The following is a 27,084-nucleotide window of genomic DNA, read 5'->3' on the forward strand; positions in this document are numbered from 1 at the left end:
AGAAAAGATTTTTAATTTAGTCCAACCTTCTCATTTAACAGATAAAGAAACTGAGACACGGAGAGATTAAGTGATGTGTCCAATCTTATTACACAGGTAACCTGTCAGAGATAGAATGTGAATTCAGGTCCTCTGACCCCAACGTTCTCTGCAGAGTATCACTCAACAAACAAATAAAAAAGTTAGACATGGAAATAACTTTCTAGGCCAGACTTTTTATTTTACAGAGGGAGAAACTGAAGAAATAAAGTGTTCCACACAAGGTCAAACAGCAGGGTAGGGCCAAGGCTAGAACCCAGGTCTCTGGATGAACAGCCATGGAGTTGGGAACTTAGCGTAAAACCTTTCCCTCTCCTCCCTTAAGCTGGTAAACCCAGATGCTCCCAAGGAGGAACATTGTCTCCAGGAAATTGGTGCCTTCGTGGGCAAATACATCTCTGCCACAAGAAGGGATTTTTTTGAATCCACTTCCCAATGGACCTGCATAGGAGAGTCCAGGGACTTCAGTTCTCACCTTTCATTTCCAAATATCCATTTTACTGAGAGATTTCTACCTGTTTAACATAGAAAATGAAGGCAAAGCTACTTAGCAGCAAGGAGCATAAGTAAGCAACATCTGGGCCAGTGAGGTCCAACGTATCTGAAGAAATATGGGCCATTCCAGTTGTGAGCCAATATGGGTCTGACCATACTGGTACTCGGGACTTTATAAGCGGATGACACAGGTATGATGCTTGGGTGCCGTGGTATGATTTGGGGGGCCACTGGAAAGCCACACACCCCCATTAACTGGCTGAATACTAAAATTCCATGTCAGAATTTTCTTAGTTTCAGGATCTTATCTCTTTTGAAATGAAGATAAGATGTCCCTGGTATATCTGATAGCAATCATTTATACTGAAGTTAGAATGAGTTCAGATGCTTTCCTAAGAGTAAACTTTGACAGAGTGAACAAATAAAGTGTGATCTAGGTGCCTAAATGTGAAGTAACGGAAAGGGTGCCCCATCCAAACTAATATTACTATTTCCCCTGGACCAACTGGCCAACTTACCACCATGAGCTGATCCCACTTACTCTGAGTTTCAGGAACGCAAGGTAATACGGGTCTCTTCTGAGCTTCGAAGGCCTCCCCTGGCTCTGTGTATACTGAAATCTATCCTTCCTTCCCTGATGCCTAGCTCCCCAATAGGAATCTGGGTAACTTGCTGGTTTGGATTACATAGATGACTAGATGTGACCCCTAAGACTCGATGAAGGAGAAGTCCCCACTCACCCACCTCACACCAACTTATCCTTTTTTATTCATCAAACATATCTCAACAATTGTGGCAAATGCTTTAGAAATGTATCTAACCAGTATCCAGATTTAAAACTGGAAAGAACCTCCAAGACTACCTGATCTAGCCCTTTCCATTTAAAGAAGAAACCAAGGTCCAGGGAGGCTCAGTGACTGGTAGGATTGTAGATCTAGGAACAGACAGAATTCCTCTAGTCCAACATCTTGATCTTACAGATAAGGAAATGGAGATTCAGGAAGGTTAAGTGATTTACAGGACAACTGATTTTGAGCTAAAAAGGGAATCTAGAACCCATCTAGTACAGTTCCTCTCACATTACAAAGAAGGAAACAGTCCTGGAAAGGCAATGCAATTCAGCCCACTATAACTTCACCTTGATTTCTGAATAGAGATAAAGCAGTCAGAACCTCAGCTTTAACATATATATTTTGGGAGGGCATCAAGGTGACTCGGTGGATGGAGTGCCAGGACTGGAATCAGGAGGTCTTGGGTTCAAATCTGAATTCATTCACTTTCTAGCTATGGGACCCTAGGTAAGTCACTTAACTCCAATTACCTAGTTCTTACTGATCTTCTGTCTTGGAACTGATTCTTATATGGATTCTAAGACAGAAGATAAGGGACACACACACACATAGATATCATTTTAGTGGTTTTGAATAAAGTTTTTTAACTGAACCTATGATTTTCTTGGTGAATTCCTTAGCAGAGTGCCTGCTTAGCATATAGTAGATATTTAATAAATTCTTTATTCCTTTCCCTCTTTCACTGGTATAGGAGACTCCCTGCAAGGAAATTCCCTCCACCAAAGCTGGTTGGAAACTGCTCTGCAATTTCTAATCTTAGAAACTGTGTAGGGCAGTGAGATGTTAAGTGACCTTCCCAGAGTCACCCAGTCTGCTGTTATTAGAGGGGGGACTTAGATGGGGGACTTTACTATGCTAATTCTCCATCATATGTCCTTGAAACATCAAGCCCTTGGAGTTTTGATTCCAAGACCCCTACAGCCCAATGACTCCCAGCAACTTATCCTTCCATCGTTGCCAAACTTATCAGAAGAGGAAGGGGCCCCTCTTTCCATATTTCTAGAATTATGTGTTAAAATTAATGAAACTCCATTAACTAGATCTAATTGTCCAGACAACAAAGCCGTTGCCATGGTGTGTCATTCCAGATGGTAGCAGTGTGTCCAGCGTGTAAGCAAAAATGATCACTTCCAACCCTCAACTCCTAAGCACAATAGCAAATTTCAGACAGAGGGACCAATGGCCACCAACGGTTGCTATGGCAGAGATGCCATGAGATACCTTAATCATCTGTGCATAAAGAGCTACACTTGAAAGATGGACAAACTAATCCTATAGGGGGAAAAACAAAAACACAGAAGATTCAAAGGCGTGCCAGAGGTCTGCCCCCCTGTGGCCAGCCAGCCACTGCTGCCCTACTCATCTATGCACAAATAGCTGCACTTGAGAGAGAGACAAGCCAAACAATCCTATAGGGAAAAAAAAAATCAATGGAGGACCAGAAGTCTGCCTCCATGTGGTGGCCAGCCATAGCTAGATGGCAGACTGCTCCTGTAGAAAGCCCTCAGCACCCAGGAGACCCCTCTCTGGCTCTGAAGCCAAAGCTGCTTCCCGGAGGACTTCCATGTGCTCCTCAGCTGCTGACAGTGACTGATCAATCCAATCCAGACCCCCAGTCAGGTGGCAGGCATTCCTGGTCACCAGTACCAGATGACTGACAGACAGAAGGAGGGCAGTTGTGCTGGAAAAAGACAACAGGATTAGGTTACCTACTAAGAGAACGGAGATTACTATTGTTGTTGTTAATATTATCAGCTAGTGCATATATTGCGCTTAAAGAATTACAAAGTGCTTTACATAAGTTAATTTAAATAATCCTGTGAGGTAAGTGCTATTATTATCCTCATTTTATAGATGAGGAAACTGAGGCAGAGTGAAGTGACTTGCGCAGAATCACGTTTTAGTAAATCTCTGAGGCAGGATTTGAATGCAACTCTTTTTGTCACCAATCTAATGCTCAAATCTACTGTACCACTTTGCTGCCTCTTTTGACCAACCCACAGGAAAAAGTGACAACATCTGGGATTTGAACTCAGGTCCTTTGGCTCTGAATCCAGCACTGTATTTTCTTGTTGTTGAGTTACTTTCAGTTATATGGTGTTGTTGAGTTCTTTTTAGATATGTCTAACTCTTCATGGCCCCATTTGGGGGGGTTTTGGTAAAGGTACTGAAGTGATTTGCCATTTTCTTCTCCAGCTCATTTGACAGGTGAGGAAACAGGCAAATGGGACTAAGTGATGTGGCTAGTGTCTCCTAGCCAGAGATCTGAACTCAGGAAGATGAGTCTTCCTGGCTCCAGGCTTGACATTCTTCCTCTGACACATTATCTGAAGAGCCATCAAAAAAGAGGAGATGAAAAGAATGAAAGATACTACATTTTACTTTTTTTCTTCATTTTGGGGAAGGAGTTTTGATGGAGTTCTCTTCCACAAAATGACTAATACAGAAAAATGTTTTACATGATTACACATGTAATGGAAGAAGGGGGAAAGGGGGGGGAGAGAATTTGGAACTTAAAACTTTTTAAATGAATGTTAAATTTTGGTTTTACATATAATTGTTGAAAAAATAAAATATTAAAAAGAAGTAGAGTTGAAGCAACTCTGAAGAAGTCATGCTAAGTCAATAGAAAAAAATGGATTTAAAGGCTTCAAAATCAATCTATACCCATTATCAGAAAATACAAGCTAGGTACATCCTGAATGTCTAGACTTGGATTTAGCTGGTGGTACCTCTGTCATAAGGGAAGCCCAGGAGATGCCAGAAGAGGAAAGTACTTAGTTTGGGGGCTTACAGTGCGTATAGAGAGGGATAACGATGGCAGAATCACATGCTGCTGCCATTTGGTCAAACTCTAGTCCTAAGCCAAAAGGGGAAAAGTATGGTACAATGAAATGAATGCTAACCATGGAGTCATAGGATCTAAGTTTAACTGGATCTGTAGCTTACTGCCTATGTGACCTTGGGTAAGTCAGCCTCTCTGGGTCTCAGTTTTTTCATCTCTAAAATGAAAGGGTTGGACTAGATGCCCTCTGAGACACTTCCAAGCTATAAAGCTATCATCCTATGATCATATGCCCCAGATGGTCAGCAGGACAACAAGAACCCAGGCAGGCAAGCGCTTGGAATCTGTGGACTGGCCAATGAAGTTCAATCAATAAATTAATAAACATTTATTGTGTCTCCATATAAGGCACTTTACTAAGCACGAGGCTGATAATGGGTTAGAGTATTTGTCGGTAGAGATATGATCTGGAATGAGTCTATTTTTAGATATTAAATCTAAAACCTAAAACTGGTTCTGTCTACCTCCAAGGATGCTAGAATGAAGTTATGTCACCCACAAGACACAACAAAATGACTGGCTAAGCCCCAAGGAGTTTTGGATAAGATCCCCAAACTCAATCAATTCAATCCCAAATTCCAAGAAGCAACTCTTCTCCCACAGGATCCATGCCAGGCTGGAGTGGCCATAGGAATGTAGGAGGATGGCATTCCTATTGCTGGGACATTGCCTGAGGGGGCCCCCCCCTCCCCGAATCCAGACTAAGTACATGATGACTTTAGTGCCTCCTCGCCTCCCAGACTGTAGGAAGAAGAAAGGTTACTATAGGACCAGTCAGTCAGATTGATCAGTGATAGGGTAGTTGACTCATTGACTGACTCACTACCCAATTGCCTGAATGTCTATTTCATTGCCCTCCAGCCCAAGTCCCAAAGTGCTTCCTCACCGGGCATCCAGCAGCTTAGGGTCCAGTGGAGGATACATTGATCTCACAACATCATCCACTCTGTGGAGAGAAAAACATTTTTTGAAACATTCTATTCATTTGGAAGTTCAGTCAACAAGTATTCCCATCAAGCACCCACTATGGCGCCATGAAAGGCAGATGGGATACAAAGACAAAAATGGTGCCTTGTCCTCAAGGAGTCTACAGTCTACTTTGTTTAATGACATATACGCAAATACAGGCATTATAAAAGTCATTTTAGAGGGAGATCATCTGCAAAATGGGGATAATAATAGTACCTACCTCCAAGGTTATTTTGAGGATAAAATGAGGTATCATAATGATAATCTATTTGAGATAATATACATAAAGTGCTTTACAAAGTTTGGAGCACTTTAAAGTGCTATATAAATTCTAGCACAAGGAAGACCTCAGTTCAAATTCGACCTCATACTCTTACCAGCTATGTGACCCTGGGGAAAAATATTTAATCCTGTGTGCCTCAGTTTCCTTATCTTTAAATGAGCTAGAGAAAGAAACAGCAACTACTCCAGTACCTTTGTTGAGAAAACCCCAAATGGGATCATAAAGAGTCAGACATTAAATACAAATACTAGCTATTATGATGTTCATCATTCTATCCTTTCCAAACAGCCATTGCATTGCTGAGGCAAGGTTGTCCAATGGGAATAGAATTGGGCTTGATAACAAGAAGACTTGAATTCAAGTTCTACCACTCACTCTATCTGTGTGATCATGGGCAAGTCACTTTACCACTTATGCCTCAATTTTCTAATCCACAAAAAGAGGGGTTGGACTAGCTAGCATCTAAGGTATCTTCCAGCTCTCAATCTATGGTCCCACAGCATTACCTGGTCCTTCTTTTCTTTGCAGGGAATAGGAAGTGAGGGGATCCAGACCCAAGGTTTTATCAGCAAAAAGAGTTCCCAGTGTGGAAACACTCTCCACCATTCCCACTACTCATAAGGCCATATTGCCCCTCATCTCTGACACTCATTATCTGTGTGACCCTGGGCAAAACAACTTCTATAAGCTTCAGTTTCCTCATTCATAAAACAAAGGCATATCTGGACCAGAGAAATATTGGGTCCTGCCAAAGGTAGCAAGCATCAGGGGAAGAATTTGAACGGGTGTCTTCTAACTCTTCCCAATATACCACCCCTTTTTCTCTTCTTCCTATTGCTCAATCCCTCACTCTCTCATATTTGAGCCTTTGTCCATTTACCCCAGGGGCTCTTTTCCTCTTTTGCTTGGAGGTCATTTGATGGTCTCCAAAATCCCTTGTGCTATAAATCTGCTACTACAACTTTGCATATATTAAGTGTTTAATCACCTACAGGGCTTGAAGGAATCTTAGAGGTCAGCAACTTCATCTCCCTCATTAGCTGGAGGGAGAAACTTGGATCCAGAGAAATAAAATGATGCACCCTAGGTAATATAAGTAATAAAAAAAAAAGCAGAAGCCAAAATTTGAACCCAGGTCTTCTGAATTCAAAGCCAACATTCTTTTTATTCTACCATTAATTCAAGACATCTTTTTTGAAGCTCTGTTAGAGGCACATTCATGGGATCGGGGGCTACTCCAATAAAGGGAATATCTTCTAAGATTCAATTCAAATGCTATTTTAGGGGCAGCTAGGTGACTCAGTGGCAGAGGGACTGGACTAGAGATGAGAGGTCCAAAGTTCAAATCTGGCCTCTGACACTTCCTACCTTTGTGACCCTAGGCAAGTCACTTAACCCCAATTGCCTAGCCCTTACTTCTCTTCTGCCTTGGAATCAATACTTAGTATTGGTTCTGAGACAGAAGGAAGAATTTTTTAAAAAAATAAAATAAAAAGCAAATGTTATTTAAGTGTCCATGTTTTGCTTTGGTTTGGACTGATTCATTGATGTCCTACTTGGATGTCTCCCCATTGGCACCCTGGCTGCCCTGGTCCTCTGCTCTGAAGTTGGGCCAGCTCTAGATGCTCCTTTTATGCCAAAGAACTTTGAGTATGGGCCAGCCAGTGATCTTTGGATTGTGTGCCTGTTGTCCAAGAACCAGCCTAATGGGGTTGAGGGAGGCTCATGACCAGGAACTTGTCTAACAAGCTTGAACTTGGAGGGAATGCAGTACAGTGAAAAGGACCTGGGTTCAAATCCTAATACTTGATAGTAATGCAACTTTTGGATGGCCATTTTGCTGATCTGGGACTCAGTTTCCTCATATAGAGTATGGGAAGTGAGAGGTAAACTAAAGGGCCTTTAAGGGCCCTGCCAACAATTAATTACTGCCTACAGATCCTTGGGAAGTAAGGGGTTATCTAGGTGATACATGAGCCTGTGAACCTGAATGACCTATGACCAGCCACTTCTCCACTCTGGGACTGTTTCCTCGAATGCAAAATGAGGGGAAGGAGTGGACTAGAGCTTTAGGCTTCTTCCAGCTCTAGGTGGATGATCTATCAGATCAGGAATTTTTTGGCCACAGCAAGTCTCAGGCATGGATGAGTGCATTCTGCACTGATGGAGAAAAGGTTCTCACTAGATTAAAGAAAGCACAAATCCTAGCACCATAGAATTAGCCTTGGCAGCAAAAAAAGGAGATGTCAGAGGATCAAGTGGAGAGAAAGTGTCATGGAAGAAATGAACATGAGCTTGGACAGACTTTGGGAGGCAGTGGAGAAGGATCTGGTATGTAATGGTACATGGGATCATAGAGTCTTAACTGAATGATGGAACAGTAAAAACGATCATGTATCTAGAATTGGAAGGAAACTTAGAGCTCATTTACCTGTACACACACCCATTATACATCTGAAGAAACTGAGGCCCCAGGAGAGGATAAGTGACTTGTCCAACATCACACAGGTAGAAACATCAGAGAGGGGGTTTTAAACCCACATCCTCTGACTCAATGGGCATTTCTCTTTTCATTGTACCAGGCTGCAGTACAAGTTAAATTCTAGTTTAAATCAATTATTAGTTCTTTGAGTTCAGCTAGTAGGTTCAATTCAAAAAGAAAATGGCTTCAGTAAATGGTGTCCACTCTGATTTGGGGAGTATGGTTTAATTCAATCCCTGCTCGCAGCCACCTTAATACCTTGTCAGACAGCAAACAGGAAAGATTTGTTGTTTGATTTCCAAGAAATATTTGAGAAAGAATTCCACTCAAAAGTTTTCCAGGAATTGTTAAGCTGGCAAATGAGAAAGCATTATGCCCACAAACCAGCCTGCTGGGAAAACCAGCTCCTCTTGGAAAATGAGAAGTGAGGTGAGTCAACCATTGCTTTCTCTGTGGGCCTTCAAAATTGAAGCCATTTTACCTGGTCATGACCAAAGACTCACATAGTCTCCATAATAAATGGACAAGAGCCAAAATAAGATAGAATGAAGAATGGGAGAAGAAGGAGAAATGGATTGATGAAGTGGAAAGAGTCTGAGGACTTTTTTCAAATCCTTCCTCTGATGCTTACAACTTAGGACCCGGAGCAAGTTACTTTATTTTGGCAGGCCTCAGTTTCCTCATTTGTAAAGTGAAGGTAGTTGGACTAGATGATCTGAGGTCCCCTTCAGCTCCAGATCTATATGATTAGAGGCAGGAAAAGATAGACAGGAACATTGTGTTCCCTGTTTTTCTTGAGGAGATAAGAGGAGCCAGGCTCTGAGTTCTTCATTAACCCACTTCCATCATCATCATCATCATCACCATCATCATCATTATCATTATTATTGTTGTTGTTGTTGTTGTTGTTGTTGTTGTTGTTGTTGGCAGTCTAATGGTACAGTGGATAGAGTATCAGGTTTGGAGTCAGGAAGACCTGAGTTAAAATACAGCCTCAGACACTTACTGGTTATGGGACTCCAAATAAGTCATTCAACCTGTTTGCCTCAGTTTCCTCATCTGTAAAATGAGCTGGAGAAGGAAATGGCAAATCATTCAGTGTCTTTGCCAAGAAAACAATATATGGGGCCAAGAAGAGTTGGTCATGACTGAAGATCAACAGCTGTACCACCACAGATGTCCCCCAGCATATTATGTATCCCTAAAATTACCCATCTTCCTCAGTCAGCTAAAAACACTAATTCCATGGTGGTGCAATGGATAGAGTTGGACTTTAATCAAGAAGACCAAAATTCAAATCCATTCTCAGAAACTTACTAGCTACATGACCCTGGACAAGTCATTTAACTTCCATCTGTCTGCTTACTAGGTCATCAGTAAAATGCAGATAATAATAGTACCTATGTCCCAGCATTATTTTGAGAAGGAAATGATATAATATTGTAAAGTGCTTTGCAAACTGTAAAGCACCATAGAAATTCTATTATTAGCCCCATTGTTATCTCTTAAGCGAAGCTGGGGTAAAGGTTGGAAGGGCCATCTAGCCCTGAGAAGAGATGTCACAAGAAACAGGTGAACAGCGTCTAGATTGTACAAGTCTCCAAGGCCAGGGGTAAGGAGAAGGATGAATTGGGACTAAATTAGCTATGACTTTCCTCCCAGTCTTGAATTCCATGATTGATTTTGCCTGCACCTTGGAGTTAGGATGCAGGATCCATCTAGGCAGCATAAGTGGGAGCCTCACAATCCAAGAGCTAGGGGCAGCACCAAAAGGGAAGGCTCCTTGTCCTTGTCCTTGGCCTTGGCTCATCTCTACTTCTTCCTTTCCCTCCCTGAAGTCACCAGCTCCTTACTGGGTGTCCCTATGGTCACCTCCCCTCCCCAAACTCCTCCAAGACAATCCAATCAGCTGATTCTTTTCTATTCCTCTCACAGGATTAAATCCCCTTTTTTTTTCAGTAAATGTTGCTGACTTCTTGGAAAGTTGGTCATCTTGATTTAGTCTTTGTCAGTCTTCCTGATACCAAATCCAGCAATCTCTCTACTGTACTATATAATCTCTCAAGGACAAGAGGATGAAATGATCTTCCGGAACTGACATGGAACACTGAAATGCAGAACTCTGCATCTGTTCCAGGAGCTGGGGCTTCCCCTTCTCTGGGAAAGTAGAACTGAGAGAGGCTGAGAGGCTTAGAAGATAGAGGGATGGTCTCAGAGCCAGCAAGGTTTGAGTTGGAGTGTTCCCATGGCATACTGGTTGTGTACGCCCGAGTAGATGGCTTCAGTTCTCAGTGCCAGGGCAACTCTGTAGGATTCGATCAATCGACTGATCAATCAATAAACATTTATTAAGTACCTAATATGTGCCAGGCAATGTGCTAAGTGCTAGGGATACAAAAAGAAGCAAAAGACAGTTCCTGACCTCAATGAGCTGACAATCAAGTGGAGAAAACAATAGTCAAATAAATATATACAGAATATATGCAAAGCAAACCACATACAGGATAAATGGTAAATTGATTTTTTAAACCCTCATCTTCCTTCTTGGAATCAATACTGTGTATTGGTTTCAAGAGAGAAGAGTGGTAAGGGCTAGGCAATGGGGGTTAAGTGACTTGAAGTATCTAGAGCTAGATTTGAACCCAGGACCTCTTGTCTCTGGGCCTGGCTTTCAATCCACTGAGCCACCCAGCTGCCCCCATTTTTTTTAAACCTTTACCTTCCATCTTAGAATCAATACTGTGTATTGGCTCCAAGGCAGAAGAGCATAAAGGGCTAGGCAATGGGGGTTAAGTGACTTGCTCAGGGTCACACAGCTTGGAAGTGTCTGAGGCCAGATTTGAACCCAGGACCTCCCATCTCTGGGCCTGGCTCTCAATCCACTGAGCTACCTAGCTGCCCCCAATAAATAGGAAATTATCGACAGAGACATTGAGGAAGGCTTCTATAGAAGTGAGATTTCAGTTGGGACTAAAAAGAAACCAAAGAGGTTAGTATTTGGGGCAGAGGAGGGAGAGCATTCCAGGCAAGGGAGACTGATGGGAGAGAATGCTTAGAGCTGAGAAATGGAGGGTCTTGTTCATGGAACTCCTAGGAAGCTGTCACTGGATTGAAGAATCCATATTGAAGAGTAAGGTGTAAAAAGACTAGAAAGGCAGAAGGGGACTGGATTATAAAGGGCTTTGGGAGCCAGACCGAGATTCGAAGGAGTGAAGCAACTGTCCATCTCTATTGGTGGAAGGTAATTTCCTACTGGAACTTCCTTACACCAAGGAAAGTACAAGCCACACGCCAACACCAAAAGAGAACAGGACTCATGGCTCAAGTACATTTGCAGGATGGCCACTAGGTGGTAGTGCCACCATAAGCTTCCAAACTTCATGGGAGAAGCTGCTTTTATTTTTCATCAAAATATCAGGTGCAAATCAGGGCCATTGCTGATAACTGAGATTAAACCGGTACCTGGCATACCGAATTCCTGCTGCATTTGGACTATACTCTCCCTACCCCTACTATGGCAGTGGACAGCAGAGACTGCCCTAATATCGTGGAAAGTTGTTCCATAGCCAGAGGATCTAGGTTCAAATCCCAGTTCTGTCATTCAGTAGACCTTGGATAAATCGCTTAGCTCCTCTGTGCTTCAGTTTCCCCAACTGAAAATGAAGGGGTTAGACTAGAGGGGCAGCTAAGGAGCAGCTAAGTAGTGCAACGTTGGACCTGGAGTCAGGAAGACTCATCTTCCTGAGTTCAAACCTGGCCTCATATACTAGTTATGGAACTCTGTCTGGGGAAAGGTGCTCACATGCAAGATGAGGGCTGCCGTTTGGGCACTCAGTCTCTAAAGGGTTCACCATCTCTGCCCTAGAGGGTCTAGTATAAGGGCATACAAGTAGTAACAAAAGTCTTCTCTCAAACTATTTCCTCCTCTGTTTGATTGAGGCAATTGTGGCTCAATGGCTAAGAGCACCAGACCTAGAGTCAGGAAGATCTGAGTTCAAATTCAGTTCTAGACACTCCCTAGACACAGCCCAGGGTGTGTGACCCTGTGCAAATCACTTAACCTCTGATTGCCTGGCAAAAGGACCACTGGAGAAGAAAATGGCAAACCACTCCAATATCCTTGCTGAGAAAACCCCATGGGGTGACAAAGAGTTGGATGCGACTGAATGACTTAAGAGCAACATAATTGGACCAATAGGACCTATGTCACAGGGTCGCTTTGGATATCAGACGAGATCATGTATGTAATACAAGCTACTGGAGCCTCAAAACAACCTTGTAAGTTACCTATTGTAAATATCCCTGCCTCATGATACAAATGAGGAAACTGAGGCTCACAAAAGTTGAGTGATTTGTCCAAGGGCACACAGCTACAAAGTGAGAGAGACAGAATTAAAATTCAAGTCTGCCTGAATCCAAGTCCCTTGTTCTATCTACACTAGAATGCCACTCATGGGAAATATTTGATCACAAATTGGCATCTGTGAATCAGCCAGAATAATTGCAGAGAGTTTCTCCTCCTGAAACTCCCAGTAGTGTGTTGGCAAGCATTTAGGGAAGATCAATCAGATTAGCCTAAGATGGGCATCATGATGAGAAATCTATTGTTTGGGCCAAGTCTTCAAAGCACAGCATACAATGTTTTAAGGTTTACAAAGCACCTTCCTCACAGCTTTCCTGTGACATAACTAGTCCAAGAGTTATTCCTTCCAGTTCAGAGAAGTTAAGCAAACTCCCCAAAGTCACACAATTAGTATATGATGGCAGAATCACCATCACTTTTATTTTATTTTATTATTATTTAATACTATTTTTATTTATTTTTATTTAATTTTTATTATTTGATATTCTATGTGCATGATATATTCATGTGGCATATACTAGAATGTATACATTTAGATGTCTACAAATACATATGTGTATACATACATATGTATGTAGGCATAAAAGTGTATATAAAATGATATATTACATATAAATATATATTATAATATAATACATGTGTGATATAATATATAGTATATGCATGCATATAGTTGGTGCATTGTATGTAATATATGTATATAATATACAATATACACATATAACATATGTATATGCATATTCATAATACACATGCATATAATATATGCCTTATGTATAATAATGTACATGCATATAATTGATGCAATGTCTGTAATATAATGTATATATTATATATACATATAGTAGATACATTGTATACATGCATATAACATACATTATATATCTATATGACCTTGTATAATATTATAGCATATATAGTATGTAATATTATAGCATATATAGTATATAATATTATAGCATATATAGTATCTAATAATATTTTTCTATGCTTCATTATTAAAAATAGTGATAACTAACATTTGTATAGCACTCAAGGATTTGGAAAACACCTTACAAATATTATCTCACAATAACCTTCTAGAGGTAGGTGCTATTATTAAGCTATTTTACAGAGGAGGAAACTCAAGCAAAGAAGTGACTTACCTAGTCAGCTTCACAGCAAAGTCCTCACCCTCATCTTTCTTCTATGGTTTTGCCTTCAGCAATAGCAAGCTTCCCTAATCCCCACCCACACTTTATACTCCCTCAAGACCCTAGCTAGTAAATGCCAGAGGTTGGATTTGAACTCGGGACTTCCTTACTCCAAAATCTAGGGCTCTATCCAGTCTTGCTGCCACTGAAGCAAGGCTTAAATTGTACAGACACTGTACTGTGGTGCATTCATAAAGCCAACATAAAGGATTATAAATAATCTATTGTTCATTATTAATTTTTTTACTCTGAGGCAGAGGAAAAGAGGAACAGCGATATTGTCCTCACTAGCATTTCCATCCATTAGAGTGACTAACTGTAAGTGGACTGTGTGTCTCACACCCTCCTGTCCATCCCCTTTTACCTCCAGATCTTACACAGGACACCCCCAAGACTTGGCCGGTTTCTGCCTTACCTGGGACTGATCCGCTTGGCCACTACAATGATGTCACTGACACTGGCAGAAGTCTTCATCTTTGCCCCTGAGCCCATCGTCATGGCAACAAGTTTTTCTGTCAGAGTGTGGCAGATCTGATGGAGAACAAACAGAGGAAGAGTTTTAGGAAATGACAATGATCCGACAGTCCCAAGGGTCTCTGCCTTTCTTCGGGAGAACAAATCTCGGCTAGCTCTCTAACCCCTAACTAGATTTGCCAATTCATTGTGCTGCCCAGCCTTTCCATGAAGCTGGAGTCAGAATGTTACTGGGGAATGAGAAGAAGCAAATCTGACATGAGAGGGGGGTGGGGGTGAGAATCAAAGATCAGGGCTGGAATTTTGGATCAAAGAAACACTAATCTGGAATAAAAACACTAAGAAAGATCATGTGCTTGAGTTTCCTCTTAGAGCTTAGCAGAAAAGTCCTCACTCTCATCTTTTTTCCAGTTTTGCCTTCAGCAATAATAAGCTTCCCTAACCACCCAACAACCCCTCCACCTTATACTCCCTTAAGATTCCAATATAAATATTCTATTACCTAATAAACAAGGCCCAAGAGCCCAGTCCATGCCCAATCTGCACCCCTCACCCCAATCTCTGAGCTAGAGAGTTGAAAAGGACGGGCACAGAAAAAAAAAACAAGAACATAGGTCTTAGAGATGGGAAGAACCTTATAGATCATCTTCTGGTCTTATGCTCTCATTTTATGTATGAGAAAACTGAGGCCCAGAAATGTGAATTGGCATACCCAATCTCTGGCTGAGCAGGGATCGTGGATTTAGAGCCCAAAGAGCCTTCATCTAGTCTAACCGCTTCTTTTCACAGATAAGGAAACTGAGGTCTAGGAAAGCAATGTGACTTGCCTAAAGTCACACAGGTGATCATTGCCCAAGGAAGTATTCAAGCCCAGGTCCATTGTATCCAGTCATTCTGCCATGTTATATCTCAGAGGTTTAGAAGTAAAGATAGCAGATTCTTTTTCTTTATAGGGGTAAATGGACATCATGAAGCACTACAGAGGGGAAGATATAGGCCTGGGATCATTTTTATCAGTTCTAGTCATATTCGCCTCATCCCATGCAGAACATTCCCTACCCTCCACCCCCAGGTGCTACAGTCATCCTCTGAGAGAGGCAGACAAAGGAAGGTTCGGCCCCAGGAAATACCCCATGGATAGCATGCAGTCATTATTGTAGACATCTGCTAATGAGAAATGGTTACCTTCAGAATAGCAATGCAATGAGATACGAGACCCCTAGAGAAAAAAGAACTTGTCAGTGACTAAGAGAGAAGTCATCCTCCCTTCTCCCTCCCTCCTGGTATCCCCTGCCTCCTTTGCCTTTGACGCATGGATGGAGTTTCCAGCTAGATTTCCCTTATCAGCAATTTGTTACTATTATTTAGTCATTTTCCGGTTGTGTTTCACTTCTCATGATCCCACTTGGCAAAGATTCTAAAGGAGTTTACCATTTCCTTCTCCAGCTCATTTTACAGATGAAGAAACTGAGGCAAACAGGATTAAGGAATTTGCCCAGGGATCCAGAGCCAGTTTGAACCCTGGGAGATGAGTCTTCTTGACTCTGAGCCCTCTATTTACTGAGCTGCTTAGTTGCCCTAGGAAGCAATCATCCCAAATAATCAGAATGGAATAAGAATATTGGCCAAGGTCAGGGAGATATCTGTGGAAGCTCCTCCCATCCTTCACCATCATAACACCGCCTAAAAGTCCAGACCCTCTCCTCTGAGCTCCTGAAGTTTCTTCCCTTTTATCCTCATCATCACTAACATGTTTATAGTACTTTCAATGTGCCAGGCACTATACTAAGCATTTTTAGAATTGTCTCATTTGATCCTCACAACAACCCTGGGAGGTTGGTGCTATTACTATCCCCATTTTACAGATGAGGAAACTGAGTCAAATAGATTCAAGTGACTTACCGAAGAGCAGTTAATAAATGTCAAAAGTGAGATTTAAACCCAAGTTCTCTGACTCCAGAGTCAGTACTCTCTTTCTATTGCCACTTCCATCAATAATAGTAATAAGTTCCATTTCTATAGCACTTTAAGGATTACAAAGTATTTCATGTAACTCTGTCAAGTAGGTAGTTCATGCATCATTGGGAATGGGGGAGGGAGGAAAGTGGGGCTCAATTAGTTTAAATGCCTTGCCTAGAACTTGCTAAAGTCAAGATTAGAGCCCAAAGCCCCTGATTCCAAACCCAATTTAAAAAATGATGAGCATTAGAGAAAAAGTGGAGTCCTCTAGTGGATGAGAAGTTTAAAGGATTTGGGAGTTGGGCATTATCTTTGAAAGCATCTCATCCAGTCCTCTCACTTTATACAGGAGCAAGGAGAAGCCCAGATCTGCAGGACCTCTCCCACCCCCAAGAAGGCAGGAAGGTTAACCTCTGGAGAACCTAACAGGAAAAGCTGCCTTACGAAGCATCCTCAATCCAATCTTCATTCTCTAGAATGGCCTCAATGTGGGGGTTGGTGATGACAACGTCGTCCAGTTCTAACTCCGAAGGTTCTGATTGAGTCTCCATTGCACCGATTAGGTCCACGATTGGTCTAGGAGGAAAAGGCAGAATTAAATGGCTTACTGACTGAGAGTTAGAAATGGAACCTGCTAAGAAGGGACAGTTTGTGCAGAGGATAAAAGAAGCCAGCAAAGAGAGCAGGATGAGAAGACCACAGTCCTAGATCTGGTTACTCCAGGCAACAGGGCTGACTTGATACTGAGAAAGACAGAGGGACTCAGGCAGAGCTGCTCCCTTCCCCTTCTCCACTGTGACTGAGGACATTTTTTTTTTACTTCACCTACCCCTCTGCCCAGCAGCCCAATGGGAGAGCTTCCTCCCTCCCCTGTGTGGGGTAAGGGCAGGGTATACCTGACACTAGGTGGGGAGAGGGGTCGGTATGGCATGTGGTCTCTGGGGATGGGGGCAGGACATGACACATAGTCTCTGAAAGGTTCACCATCACTGGTATAGACTTTCATCATGAATACTGACAGCCTGCTTTTAGAATATTTTCTTTTTTTAACCCTTCCATTCTATTCTAATATCAATTCTTAGACAGAAGGGCAAGGGGTAGGAAAACAGGGTTAAATGACTTGCCTAGGATCATATAACTAAAAAGTATCTAAGATCAGATTTGAACCCAAGATCTCCCCACTTCAGGCCTGGCACTCTATCTACTCTGCTACTTATTTGTCCCTCAGAATACTTTCAAACATAAATCTCTGGGCTGCCTAAACCCAATGTGACATTTCCTTAAGGTATTTATTTCTTCTTCCAGGAGCCAAGAGGTAGCCTAATTTGGATGACCTTGAGCAATTCACCAAATCTCTCTGGACCTCAGTTTCTTCATCTGGAAAATGACAAAGTTGAACTAGATGGCTTCTGAGCTCCCTTCTAGCTCTGCATCTCTGATCCTTCTCCTCTCCCGTCAGGGCACTCACTTGGAGTCATAATGCTGCAGTAGGTCTCGGGGTCGACAGTATCGTTGTCTGCAAACTACAACCAAGGCCACAAATGAGGCCAAAAAAATGGTGGCTAGAACACCAATGGCGACAATCACAACAGTTTCCATGGCTACAAGTGGCACGTCCTAGACCCAGTTACATTCCAGAATTCCTCTAAAACATGTTGGGTCTCTGAAATGAAATGACAACAAATATAAAGTCAGAGCACAAATATTAAATCCAAAGCTAAGTGGGAAAAAATATTATACAAAGTATATGCCCATTGACTGGGAAATTACTAAGGAAATGATAGGATAGGGGACAGCTTTGTGGTGCAGGAGATAAAATGACTGAGCCTAGTCAGGAAGAATCGAGTTCAAATCAAACCTTAAATACTTATGAGCTCCTGTTTGCCTCAGTTTCTTCATCTATAAAATGGGGATAATAAATCTATCTCCTTGGTTATGAGAATAAGATGAGAAAATATATAAAATAATTTGCAACTATAATAAATATATTATTGTTATTGTTTAGTCATTTCAGACGTGTCCAACTCTTCATGACCCCATTTAGGGTTTTCTTGGCAAAATACTGGAGTGGTTTGCCATTTCCTTATTTTATAGATGAGGAAACTGAAGCAAATCTCCTTGCAACATTCTGGAAGCTAGGTGCTATTAACCCCATTTTACCCTTGAGGACATTGTGACAGACAGAAGTTAAGTGACTTGCCCATGGTCACACAGCTAGGAGGTGTCTGAGGCCACATTTGAACTTAAAGATGAGTCTTCCTGACTCCAGGCTCAGTACTCTATCCATTATGCCATCTAGGTGACCTAATAAATATATAAATGCTAGCAATTGTTATTATTAATCAAATACTATAGCATCATGAAAAGTAATGGAAATGAAAATTTCAGAAAAGAATGGGAAGACATATAAACTGTTTCGGAGTAAAGAAAGCAGAATCAGGAAAACAATATATATAATGATTATAACAACAAGAAAAGAAATCTGAAACCTCTCCTTGTATAAGTATAACTGCTGAGCTTGGGCCTTGGAGAAGAGTTGAAAAAAATGTACTCCTCCACCCCTTCATCACAGAATAAGGAGACTAAGGTGTCTATGGTTTTATACATATATATTTAATATTAAATATAGTTTAACTTATACATAATTTATTTATAATATATTTCTATTCTTTGTATATATTTAATATGTTTATATAATATATACTATCAAGACAGTTTGGGCTTAGTTTTTTCTCTTTCTTTTGTAATATGTTACAAGGTATGACATGAAGTGTAGGAGTGAAGAGGGAGTGGAGAATTAGCTACATTTTTAAATAGAAGGATGCAAAAGAAATGTAACAAAATAAGGTTTGTAAACATTTTAAAGAAAGCTACAATGTATCTGAGCTCCACACAAGAATGAGGTTGCTAAATCATGTTTTCCCTGAATATGGCACCTTAGAAGATGCCACATGCGGCCCACTCCCTGCCTCTTCAGTGTGGGGTTCAGCTCCAGCGACCTAACAGCCCTCTAGAGAGACCTCTGGGAAAGCAGGGTGTTTCCTATAGGTAACAGTCAAAATCTGGCTTTTTATATTTCATTAATAAGCATTCATTTCCCCTTAAACTAGGTTAACTTGTCAAGAATTTAATGGAAACTTTATTTGTAGCAAAACTATTTTCACTTTTGAATAAACACATGGGAAAGGATGGTAATTAACAAGAGCCAAAATTGACAACTTCCTCCTCAGTTTCCACTGAGATACACTCTGATCCTTAGATCTAAACTCCTTCTACTGTCTAGAAGATGTACAGAAGTGATAATAATTTCTGGCAACAAAGCAAGTTAGACTAGATGGGATTCTGGGTTCTAAATGATAAAGTGCTCCTTTGGCCAAGAGTATTTTTTTTAAACCCTTACCTTCCATCTTGGAGCCAATACACATTGGCTCCAAGGCAGAAGAGTGGTAAGGGCTAGGCAATGGGGGTTAAGTGACTTGCCCAGGGTCACACAGCTAGGAAGTGTCTGAGGCCAGATTTGAACCTAGGACCTCCCATCTCTAGGCCTGGCTCTTAATCCACTGAGCCACCCAGCTGCCCCCTTATCTTCTATTTTAAAATCAATACTGTGTATTGGCCCCAAGGCAAAAGAGAAGAAAGGGCTAGGCAATGGAAGTTAAGTGCATTACCTAAGGTCACACATCTAGGAAGTGTCTGAGGTCAAATTTGAACCCAAGACCTCCCATCCCTAGACCTGCCTTTCAATCAACTGAACCACCTAGCTTCCCCTCAACAGGAGTACTTTCAAGCAAGTTGTATACTAATACAGCAGAGAAGCAAATATATTTCAAAGAATAGTCTACCCTGATCAGGAAACTAAGGTAAACCCATGATCCAGGCTACCCACTAAAATCCACTGCCTGGTAGCTCTGTTGCTCATTATTTGAGTGACCTTGGGCAAGTCACTTGCCTCTCTGGGCATCAGTTTCCTCTTTTGTAAAATGAGAGGCCTGGGCTAGATGACCTCTGAGGTCCTTTCCACTCTTAGTGCTATGAGTCTGTGAAATAAGTCAAAGTATTTGGTCAGTTCTGCAATGCTTACAACACAACAAGACTCATAGACTAAGGGTGGTACAGAAAAAAAGCACTAACTCTGGAATCAGATAATCAGTGTTTGAATCTTAACTCTGGTTCTTACCATCTATGTGACCTTAGACAAGTCACAACCTCCCTGAGCCTCAGTTTTCTCATCTATAAAATTATTGTTCAGTCATTTCAGTCATATTTGACTCTTCATAACCCTATTTGGGATTTTCTTGGCAGAGATACTACTAGAGTGATTTGCCATTTCCTTCTCAAACTCATTTTACAGATGAGAAAACCAAGGTAAATGGGAGTAAGTGACTTGTCCAGGGTAACACAGCTAGTAAGTATGTAAGACTGAACTCACACACACACATTATCTGCCTTAGTTTCCTCAATTGTAGAATGGGAATAATAATAACACCTATCTTTCAAGTTGTTATAAAGATCACATGAGATAATATCTGTGCCTGGTATACAATAGGCACTCAATAAATACTTGTTCCCCTCCCCCACTTCTTCCAATTCTGTTATTCTGAGTTCTAAGGTCTTTTCCATCTCTGACATTCCTTGTTCTATAGTCTATTCCAATTCTGGCACTGTTTTAAGGTTGCTTTCAGTTCTAATATTCTGTGTTCTATGGTCTCTTGCATGTTTATCATTCTATGTTCTAAGAATTCTCATAGTTTTAACATTTTGTGTCTGAGTTCTCTTCTACAGTTCCTTCCAACTCAAACACTGTTTTTTCTATAATTCTTGGTGATTCCAGGAACCACAGAAAAAGAGAAAAAGATAAGACAATATGAGAAGGCATAAGAAAAAAGAAGGAAAGGAAGAGAAAGAAAGGACATGAAATCTATACTGTTAAGAGTATTAATGAGAGGCCTCGGATAGCCCTGATTACCTGGTCTTTTGCTGATCCTGGTTGATACCTTGAGAGCAGGAGTAAATGTCAAAACTTACAGACATATTGCCCTGTGCCAAAGGGGCATATGTTTGTCCAACAGCAAAAACAAAATACAAAACCACATGCCAGAGGACACACAGGAGAAAAGGGGGGCAACAGAAATTGCTTTAAGCCAAGAATTTAAACTCAATCTCTTGGTCTTGAAGGGAATAAAATTTCATCCTTCCCAAGGGCATTTTCATTCTCACAGTTTATTTCACTGTGCAAGCCACTCCCCTGTCTGGGTCTCTGTTCTTCTGGAAATCGAAGAATTTCAACTAATAGCGGCCAACATTAATATAAAACTTTATAATTTACAAAATGCTTTACTAAGGTTTCCAGTAGATCCTCACAATAACCCTGTGAGGTAGATGTTATTATTATTAAATGACTGGCCCAGGGTCACATAGCTAGTAATTGCCTAAGGCAAGATTCAAAACTCATATCTCTGGCTCTAGTTGGATTCAATATCACCTATGCCTCCAAACTGAAGGGTTTTCCTAGCTCCTGTGAATAGATAAAAGTGATTCTTCCATAACTGTATTCAACTTTGTCTTCTCTACTTTGGGTGGGCCAGATGCTAACCAGTTCTCACCCCAACACTTCAACTAGTCAGTCTTTAAGCAGTCAGGAAAGCAATAGCCCACAGAATAGCCCTTTAAAAGACCTTTATCCTGGTCATGGGGGAAGAGGGTTCCCCATGGCCATAGAGGAAGTCCAACTAGCCAGAGTGATCTCTCTCTCTCTCTCTCTCTCTCTCTCTCTCTCTCTCTCTCTCTCTCTCTCTTCTCTCCTCTCTCTCTCTCTCTCCATCTTCTCTCTCTCTCTCTCTCTCTCTCCTTCTCTCTCTCTCTCCTCTCTCTCTCTCTCTCTCCTCTCTCTCTCCTTCCTCTCTCTCCTCTCTCTCTCTCTCCTCTCTCTCTCTCTCTCTCTGTTTCTCTCCCCAACCCCCACTTTGGAATTTATTTTATTAAACAAAAATAAACCTCCCTGGACTTCTGTCTTTCTTTCCAGGATATACATAGACTCAGGGGGCCTCAGGAAGAATGGAAGAAATGAGTAGCAGCAGAGTGCCCAGACCACTTTAGACACCACAGACTGGAATGTCAGGCACCTAAATCAAATCACAGTCACCACCCAGAAACCCCCACCCATTCCCTGGCTTCCCCAGGGAAGCTCCTAGCTTAATACAGAACTTTCTTTCCCAGATTGGTTCTTTAAGAGCCGCAGTGGGATTGGAATGTGAGTTATTCCAATGGTGCCTGGCATAGAACGGTCAGAGCAATCCAGCCAAATGGCCAACCTCCCCTCCCCCGCCAAGGAAGTTGGAGGAGGAGCCCTCCGCAGCCTCCACTATCAGCAGCCCCAGTCAGAACCTCACACAAAAGGTGCTCGCCTCTGCAAAGTTCCCTGAACAAGTCCCTTTCATCAAAGCTTTAAGCCCATGGCAAAAAAGGAAAAGTCGAGGTGGACCTCTCCAGCCAGGGACTGAGAGAGGCACAGATGAGGTGAGCCTTACCCCAAAGCTGCAGGATCCCGAACACATTCCTGGCTCTTGTGTTTAGAGAAGAAAAGTGAACAGGCTCCAAACTGACGCCAGACTGATTAGAAAAGTCGGCTGTGAGCTTTGCTCCCCGTAGCAGCTCCCTAAGAAAGCAGGGCATTCTGGGAAGTAAGCTTGGTTGACAGAAGGAATCATGATAAATTCCCAAGACTAAAGCAAAACTCCTGGGGATGAAGTTGGAGGCCCGTGAAGGGGGTTAGCAAAGACTTCATAAGATCATAGATTTAGAGTTGGAAGGGACCTCAGAAGCCATCAATCCCAACCCCCTCATTTTATACATAAGGAAACTGAGGCACGAAGAGGGACTTATCCAGGCTCACACAGCTAATATCTGAGATGTGATGTGAACCTAAGTCCTTCTGATCCAAAGTCCAGTGCTCTATCCACTATGCCCTGGGCAGAGGATCTACATCTCTGTCATGCCCCCTGTTACTAGTACCCCTGCCATCACCTTATCTCAAGAACTGCCAAGGAGAATGAATAGGTACTGGTAATATGAAAGGCCAAATTAAATTTGGAGTTGGGTAGTTCAGGACAGGGCAAGGAGAAAAATGAACAAGGAATGGAATCCACTGATTCAGAGCCCTGGACTGAATGACCTGGAGAGAACAGGGATAGAAATTGGTCCTGTAAGTGAAGATTAATGGAACTGGCCTTTTTAGTTGGCAAAAGGAATACTGAGGGCTGAAGTTTGACTTGACTGACCCTCTGAAAGTCAATGAAGGATTTTTTAAACAAGGGTAATGGGAAGGTGTGATCCATGTTGAGACCAAATAAGGGGGAAAGGACTGAAATTAAAACTGAGGGTCTAGATTCAAATCATACCCTGGGTGGGTATGTTCAAGGTCATCTATCAGCTAATTCTCTAATTGCTGTGAAAACTGGGTAGTAAATGGTAAAGAATAGAAAGAAGGAAAAAAGGGCAAGATCTGGAAAGAAAATTATAAGAAGATAGACCAGAACTAAATCAATGTTGGAGAGACATTGTCCTCAGAAGAGAAGGATATGAAGTTTTCTTTTTCTGAGTAGAGTCTCCAACCAACTATCCTGAGATGGCTAAAGGCAGCTGGATCATGAGGCAAAGAAGGAATTGTTCCCCAGAAATCAATGAGAGGATAGGGCATTGAAGACTTGGGGTCAAGAAGACCTGAATTCAAATCCTGCTTCAGGACCCTGGACAAGCCCTAGTCTCTCTGTGTCTTAGTTCCCTATCTCTAGGATGGAGTTGGACTTGATGGTCTGTATAGCCAATGTTAGGTCCAGATCTCAGGGACAGTCTCTTCTATACATTTTTGTGAGGGTGGAAAGAAAGAAAACATTATCGGCCTGAGTCATCAGACAATCTATGGTTACTATGGGAAGAGTACCCTATTCTGGGAAAAGATCTCAATTCTAGGTCTCTATTCTCTGCCTGGTAGGCTCAGAACAAGAGATCAAGAAAGAATGCTAAATAATCACCTAATCTAGCTCTTCTCTCCAAAACAATAGAAGTAGAATTCACAACCAAGAAAGGTGGTGTCAAGCCTCCCTCCTCTGGAGGCCTTGTGAGAGTCATTATCCCATAATGGAAACCACTAGATTTGGAATCAGGAAATCATGGGTTCAAATCCTACCTCCCACACTTATTAATAGTGGGATGACAGAGGTACTTACCCACTCTGAGACTTACCTAAATTATGATAGCCTCTATTATTGACACCAGAAGTAACCAGGCATAATAGATAGAGCACCAGCTTTGGAGTAAAGAAGACCTGGGTTCAAATTCTACCTATTTACTAGCTGTATGACCATAGAAAAGTACCTGGATCTCCATTTTCTTACCTGTAAAATGAAGGGGTTGTATTCAGTGGCCTCTCAGTACCCCCAAGCAATGCCCTGAGATTAAAAATCAGTTAGTTAGTCAGTAAATCCAGGCAATAAACATTTATTAAATACCTGCTATGTGCTAGGCACTGTGATAAAGCATGGAGTTACAAAAAGATGCAAAAGTCAATTCCTGCCCTCTCCTGCCCTCAAGGAGCTTACAGTATGATAGAAGAGAAAATAAGCAAATAACTATGTACCCCCCCAAAAAAAACCACTATATAAGAAAAATCAGAAATAACAAACAACAAGGCTCATCTGCAGTTAGTGAGAGGGTAGTTTTTATACTGAGTTTCCTCAACCAGTGCCATCAAACCCAAATAGAAAAAGGGTCACTCCTTACATAAGGATCCCTATAGATGATACATTAATTTCATTTTCAAAGTTAATATTTTTTAGTTTTATTCTTTTTTAACATTTTCCAATGACATTTTTAAACCCTTACCTACTCTGTCTTGTATCAATTCTAAGTCTAAAGAGCAGCAAGGGCTAGGCAATGGGAATTAAGTGACTTGCCCAGGGTCACACAGCTAGAAATATCTAAGGTCAAATTTGAACCCAGGTCCTTCCATCTCCAAGCCTGGCTCTTTATCCACTGAGCCAATGTGCTGCCCCTAAAGCAGGTATTCTTAACTTGTTTGGTGTCATAGATTCATTTGGCAGTCTAGAGAAGCTGTGGTTCCATTTTCAGACTAATGTTTTTAAGTGCATAAAATAAAATACACACTATTACAAAAGAAACCAATAAGTAAAAATAAAGATGGAAAATTTCCCATCCAGGTTCACAGATGCTCCTGAAAGGGAGAACTACAGATCCCTTGGGCATCTGCACACCCCAAGTTAAGAATATCACTCTTAGGAGGTTATAAACAGAGTAGAGAGAAAAATAAAAATAAAGTGTTTTAAGACTTGTAAAACACAATATATATAATATCACTTGCTTCTTACTCCCCCCCCAAAAAAAATTCAGTTCTCTAAGGGCTATTATTCCTATTTTATTGATGGGGGAAACTGAGACAGGAGTAATTTATTTAAATGACTTGCCCAGAATATTTGAGACAGTAGATAGTACTCTAAGTGTCTGAATCAGATATAGACCAGGTTATTCTGAATCCCGCTCCAGCTTTTCTATCCACTTCCCCAAGCTGTAAAATGTTATCCGATCCTATATACCAGAAGCATTTCTATTACCAGAAATCCTTTGGGTTTCAGCTTAGAGCTTAACCCATAGAATTCATTTCACCTACCACCACCATCCCTTACATTCAAGCTCCTTAAGATTTTCCCATCAGTGCTCCCAAGGGCCAACCCAAAGGTGAAGGGAGGAGGGTATACACACCATCTATCTCTAGCCCCTTACATGTCAGCCGAAACTCTGTTCTCCATGTTCAAACTCAAAGCAAGGAAACAGAAAGGGTTCGGAGAGGATCAGGGCTCTCTATGAAGCGAGAAGAAATCTCCAGCATAACTCAATTGTCCCAAGAGTCAGTTCTCTCACCCTGCCCCACCCCAGTGTTGATATTTCCCAGATCAACACTCCACAGCCTATTCAGCCACCCTATACTTGAACTTTGAAACAGGACTCACTGGCCTCTTAAAGGGCCATGTAAACAAGCAGTTCTAGATAGGAGGTATTTGGCCAATGCAGGTGAGGTGACAGCTTCCTGCTTAGGAGCTTCTGTTCAAAAGGATACTTTGATTTCCTGGTCCCAAAGCCAAAATCAGTCCTAAGAATGCTTGGTAGAATTTAAGAGGAGACATCAGCAATTCTCACCAAGCTAAGGCAGCTTCCAATCCGGAACACCTCCAAGATTCTTATCCGGAAACCTGCCCGAGGAGTCCTGGAGGATCCCAATTCAGTCCAAGTGTCCTACAGCCCCCACCCCACCCCCCAAGAAGACAAAAACCCAGTGAGACCTCAGAATCACATCTAATTGGGAATCTACTAGATCTCAGGTTCTAGCCAAAGCAGATAACCAAGGACATGATTATATTCCTCATCGCGAAAGAACCATTTGGGATTTCTTTAAGGAATTTAATTGAAATATGGGCCAAGGCAGTAGTGTCAAATCCATATAAAAAATGAGGGGCAGCTAATCTATAAATTTTAAAAATCTATAAATAAAATAAAATAAAAACCCTTCGGGTTGCATATTTACTTGGAAAACCACATGTTAACATGATCTATATTTTATGGTAATTGATTCATTTTACAGATGAGAAAACTGAGACTAAGAGAGTTTAAAGTGACTTACCTAAGGTAGCTGAGGCAATGTATACTTCTGTGTCTGAGCCATGATTAGATGTGCACTTTTCTGATTCCAACTCCATGAACTCTAGCATGGATGCTAGAAGCATTTCCATGATCAGAATAAAGAAATATCCTTTGGTTTCAGCTTTTAGAATCCAGCCCACAGGATTCATTTTACCATCATGACCCACAAGCAGACTCTTTTAGACTTTCCAGTTAATGCCCCTGTGGGCAATTCCAATAGGATTGGGAGTATGCAGAAGGTACATTCATTATTAAATATTGCCCAATTACATTTTAATCTGGTCCAGGAGGTATCTGAGGCCTCTGGACCACAGCTTTAATAGTCTAACAAGGAGAGTGCAGACTCTGGATTTCCCCAATTATCTTAGGACATTCAGCAATCAGTAAACAGGGTTTTCAATGAATTGCATCCTCCAAAATA

The 27,084-nt window shown here is 41.5% G+C and overlaps 1 protein-coding gene across 3 annotated transcripts; it reads right to left on the minus strand.

Annotated features, from left to right (window-relative positions):
• Positions 1-195: 195 nt before the first annotated feature.
• On the minus strand, positions 196-25,912 carry TMEM98 (transmembrane protein 98). 3 transcript variants are annotated; one of them, XM_007485542.3, is made up of 8 exons: positions 25,728-25,912; positions 24,347-24,400; positions 17,422-17,616; positions 16,398-16,529; positions 15,180-15,213; positions 13,936-14,051; positions 5,117-5,176; positions 196-3,066 (listed from the first exon to the last, which is right to left on the minus strand). In XM_007485542.3, the coding sequence occupies exons 3-8, from the start codon at positions 17,550-17,552 to the stop codon at positions 2,859-2,861; spliced, it is 681 nt and encodes a 226-aa protein (XP_007485604.1). In that variant the 5' UTR covers positions 17,553-17,616; positions 24,347-24,400; positions 25,728-25,912; the 3' UTR covers positions 196-2,858. The 3 variants fall into 3 exon arrangements, with proteins under 3 accessions (XP_007485604.1, XP_056675440.1, XP_001368008.1); XM_056819462.1 differs by having other exon boundaries at positions 25,749-25,911; XM_001367971.3 differs by lacking the exons at positions 24,347-24,400; positions 25,728-25,912 and adding an exon at positions 22,481-22,639.
• Between the last annotated feature and the right edge of the window lie 1,172 nt (positions 25,913-27,084).

Source organism: Monodelphis domestica, chromosome 2 (assembly GCF_027887165.1).
Source record: "Monodelphis domestica isolate mMonDom1 chromosome 2, mMonDom1.pri, whole genome shotgun sequence".
NCBI lineage: Eukaryota > Metazoa > Chordata > Mammalia > Didelphimorphia > Didelphidae > Monodelphis > Monodelphis domestica.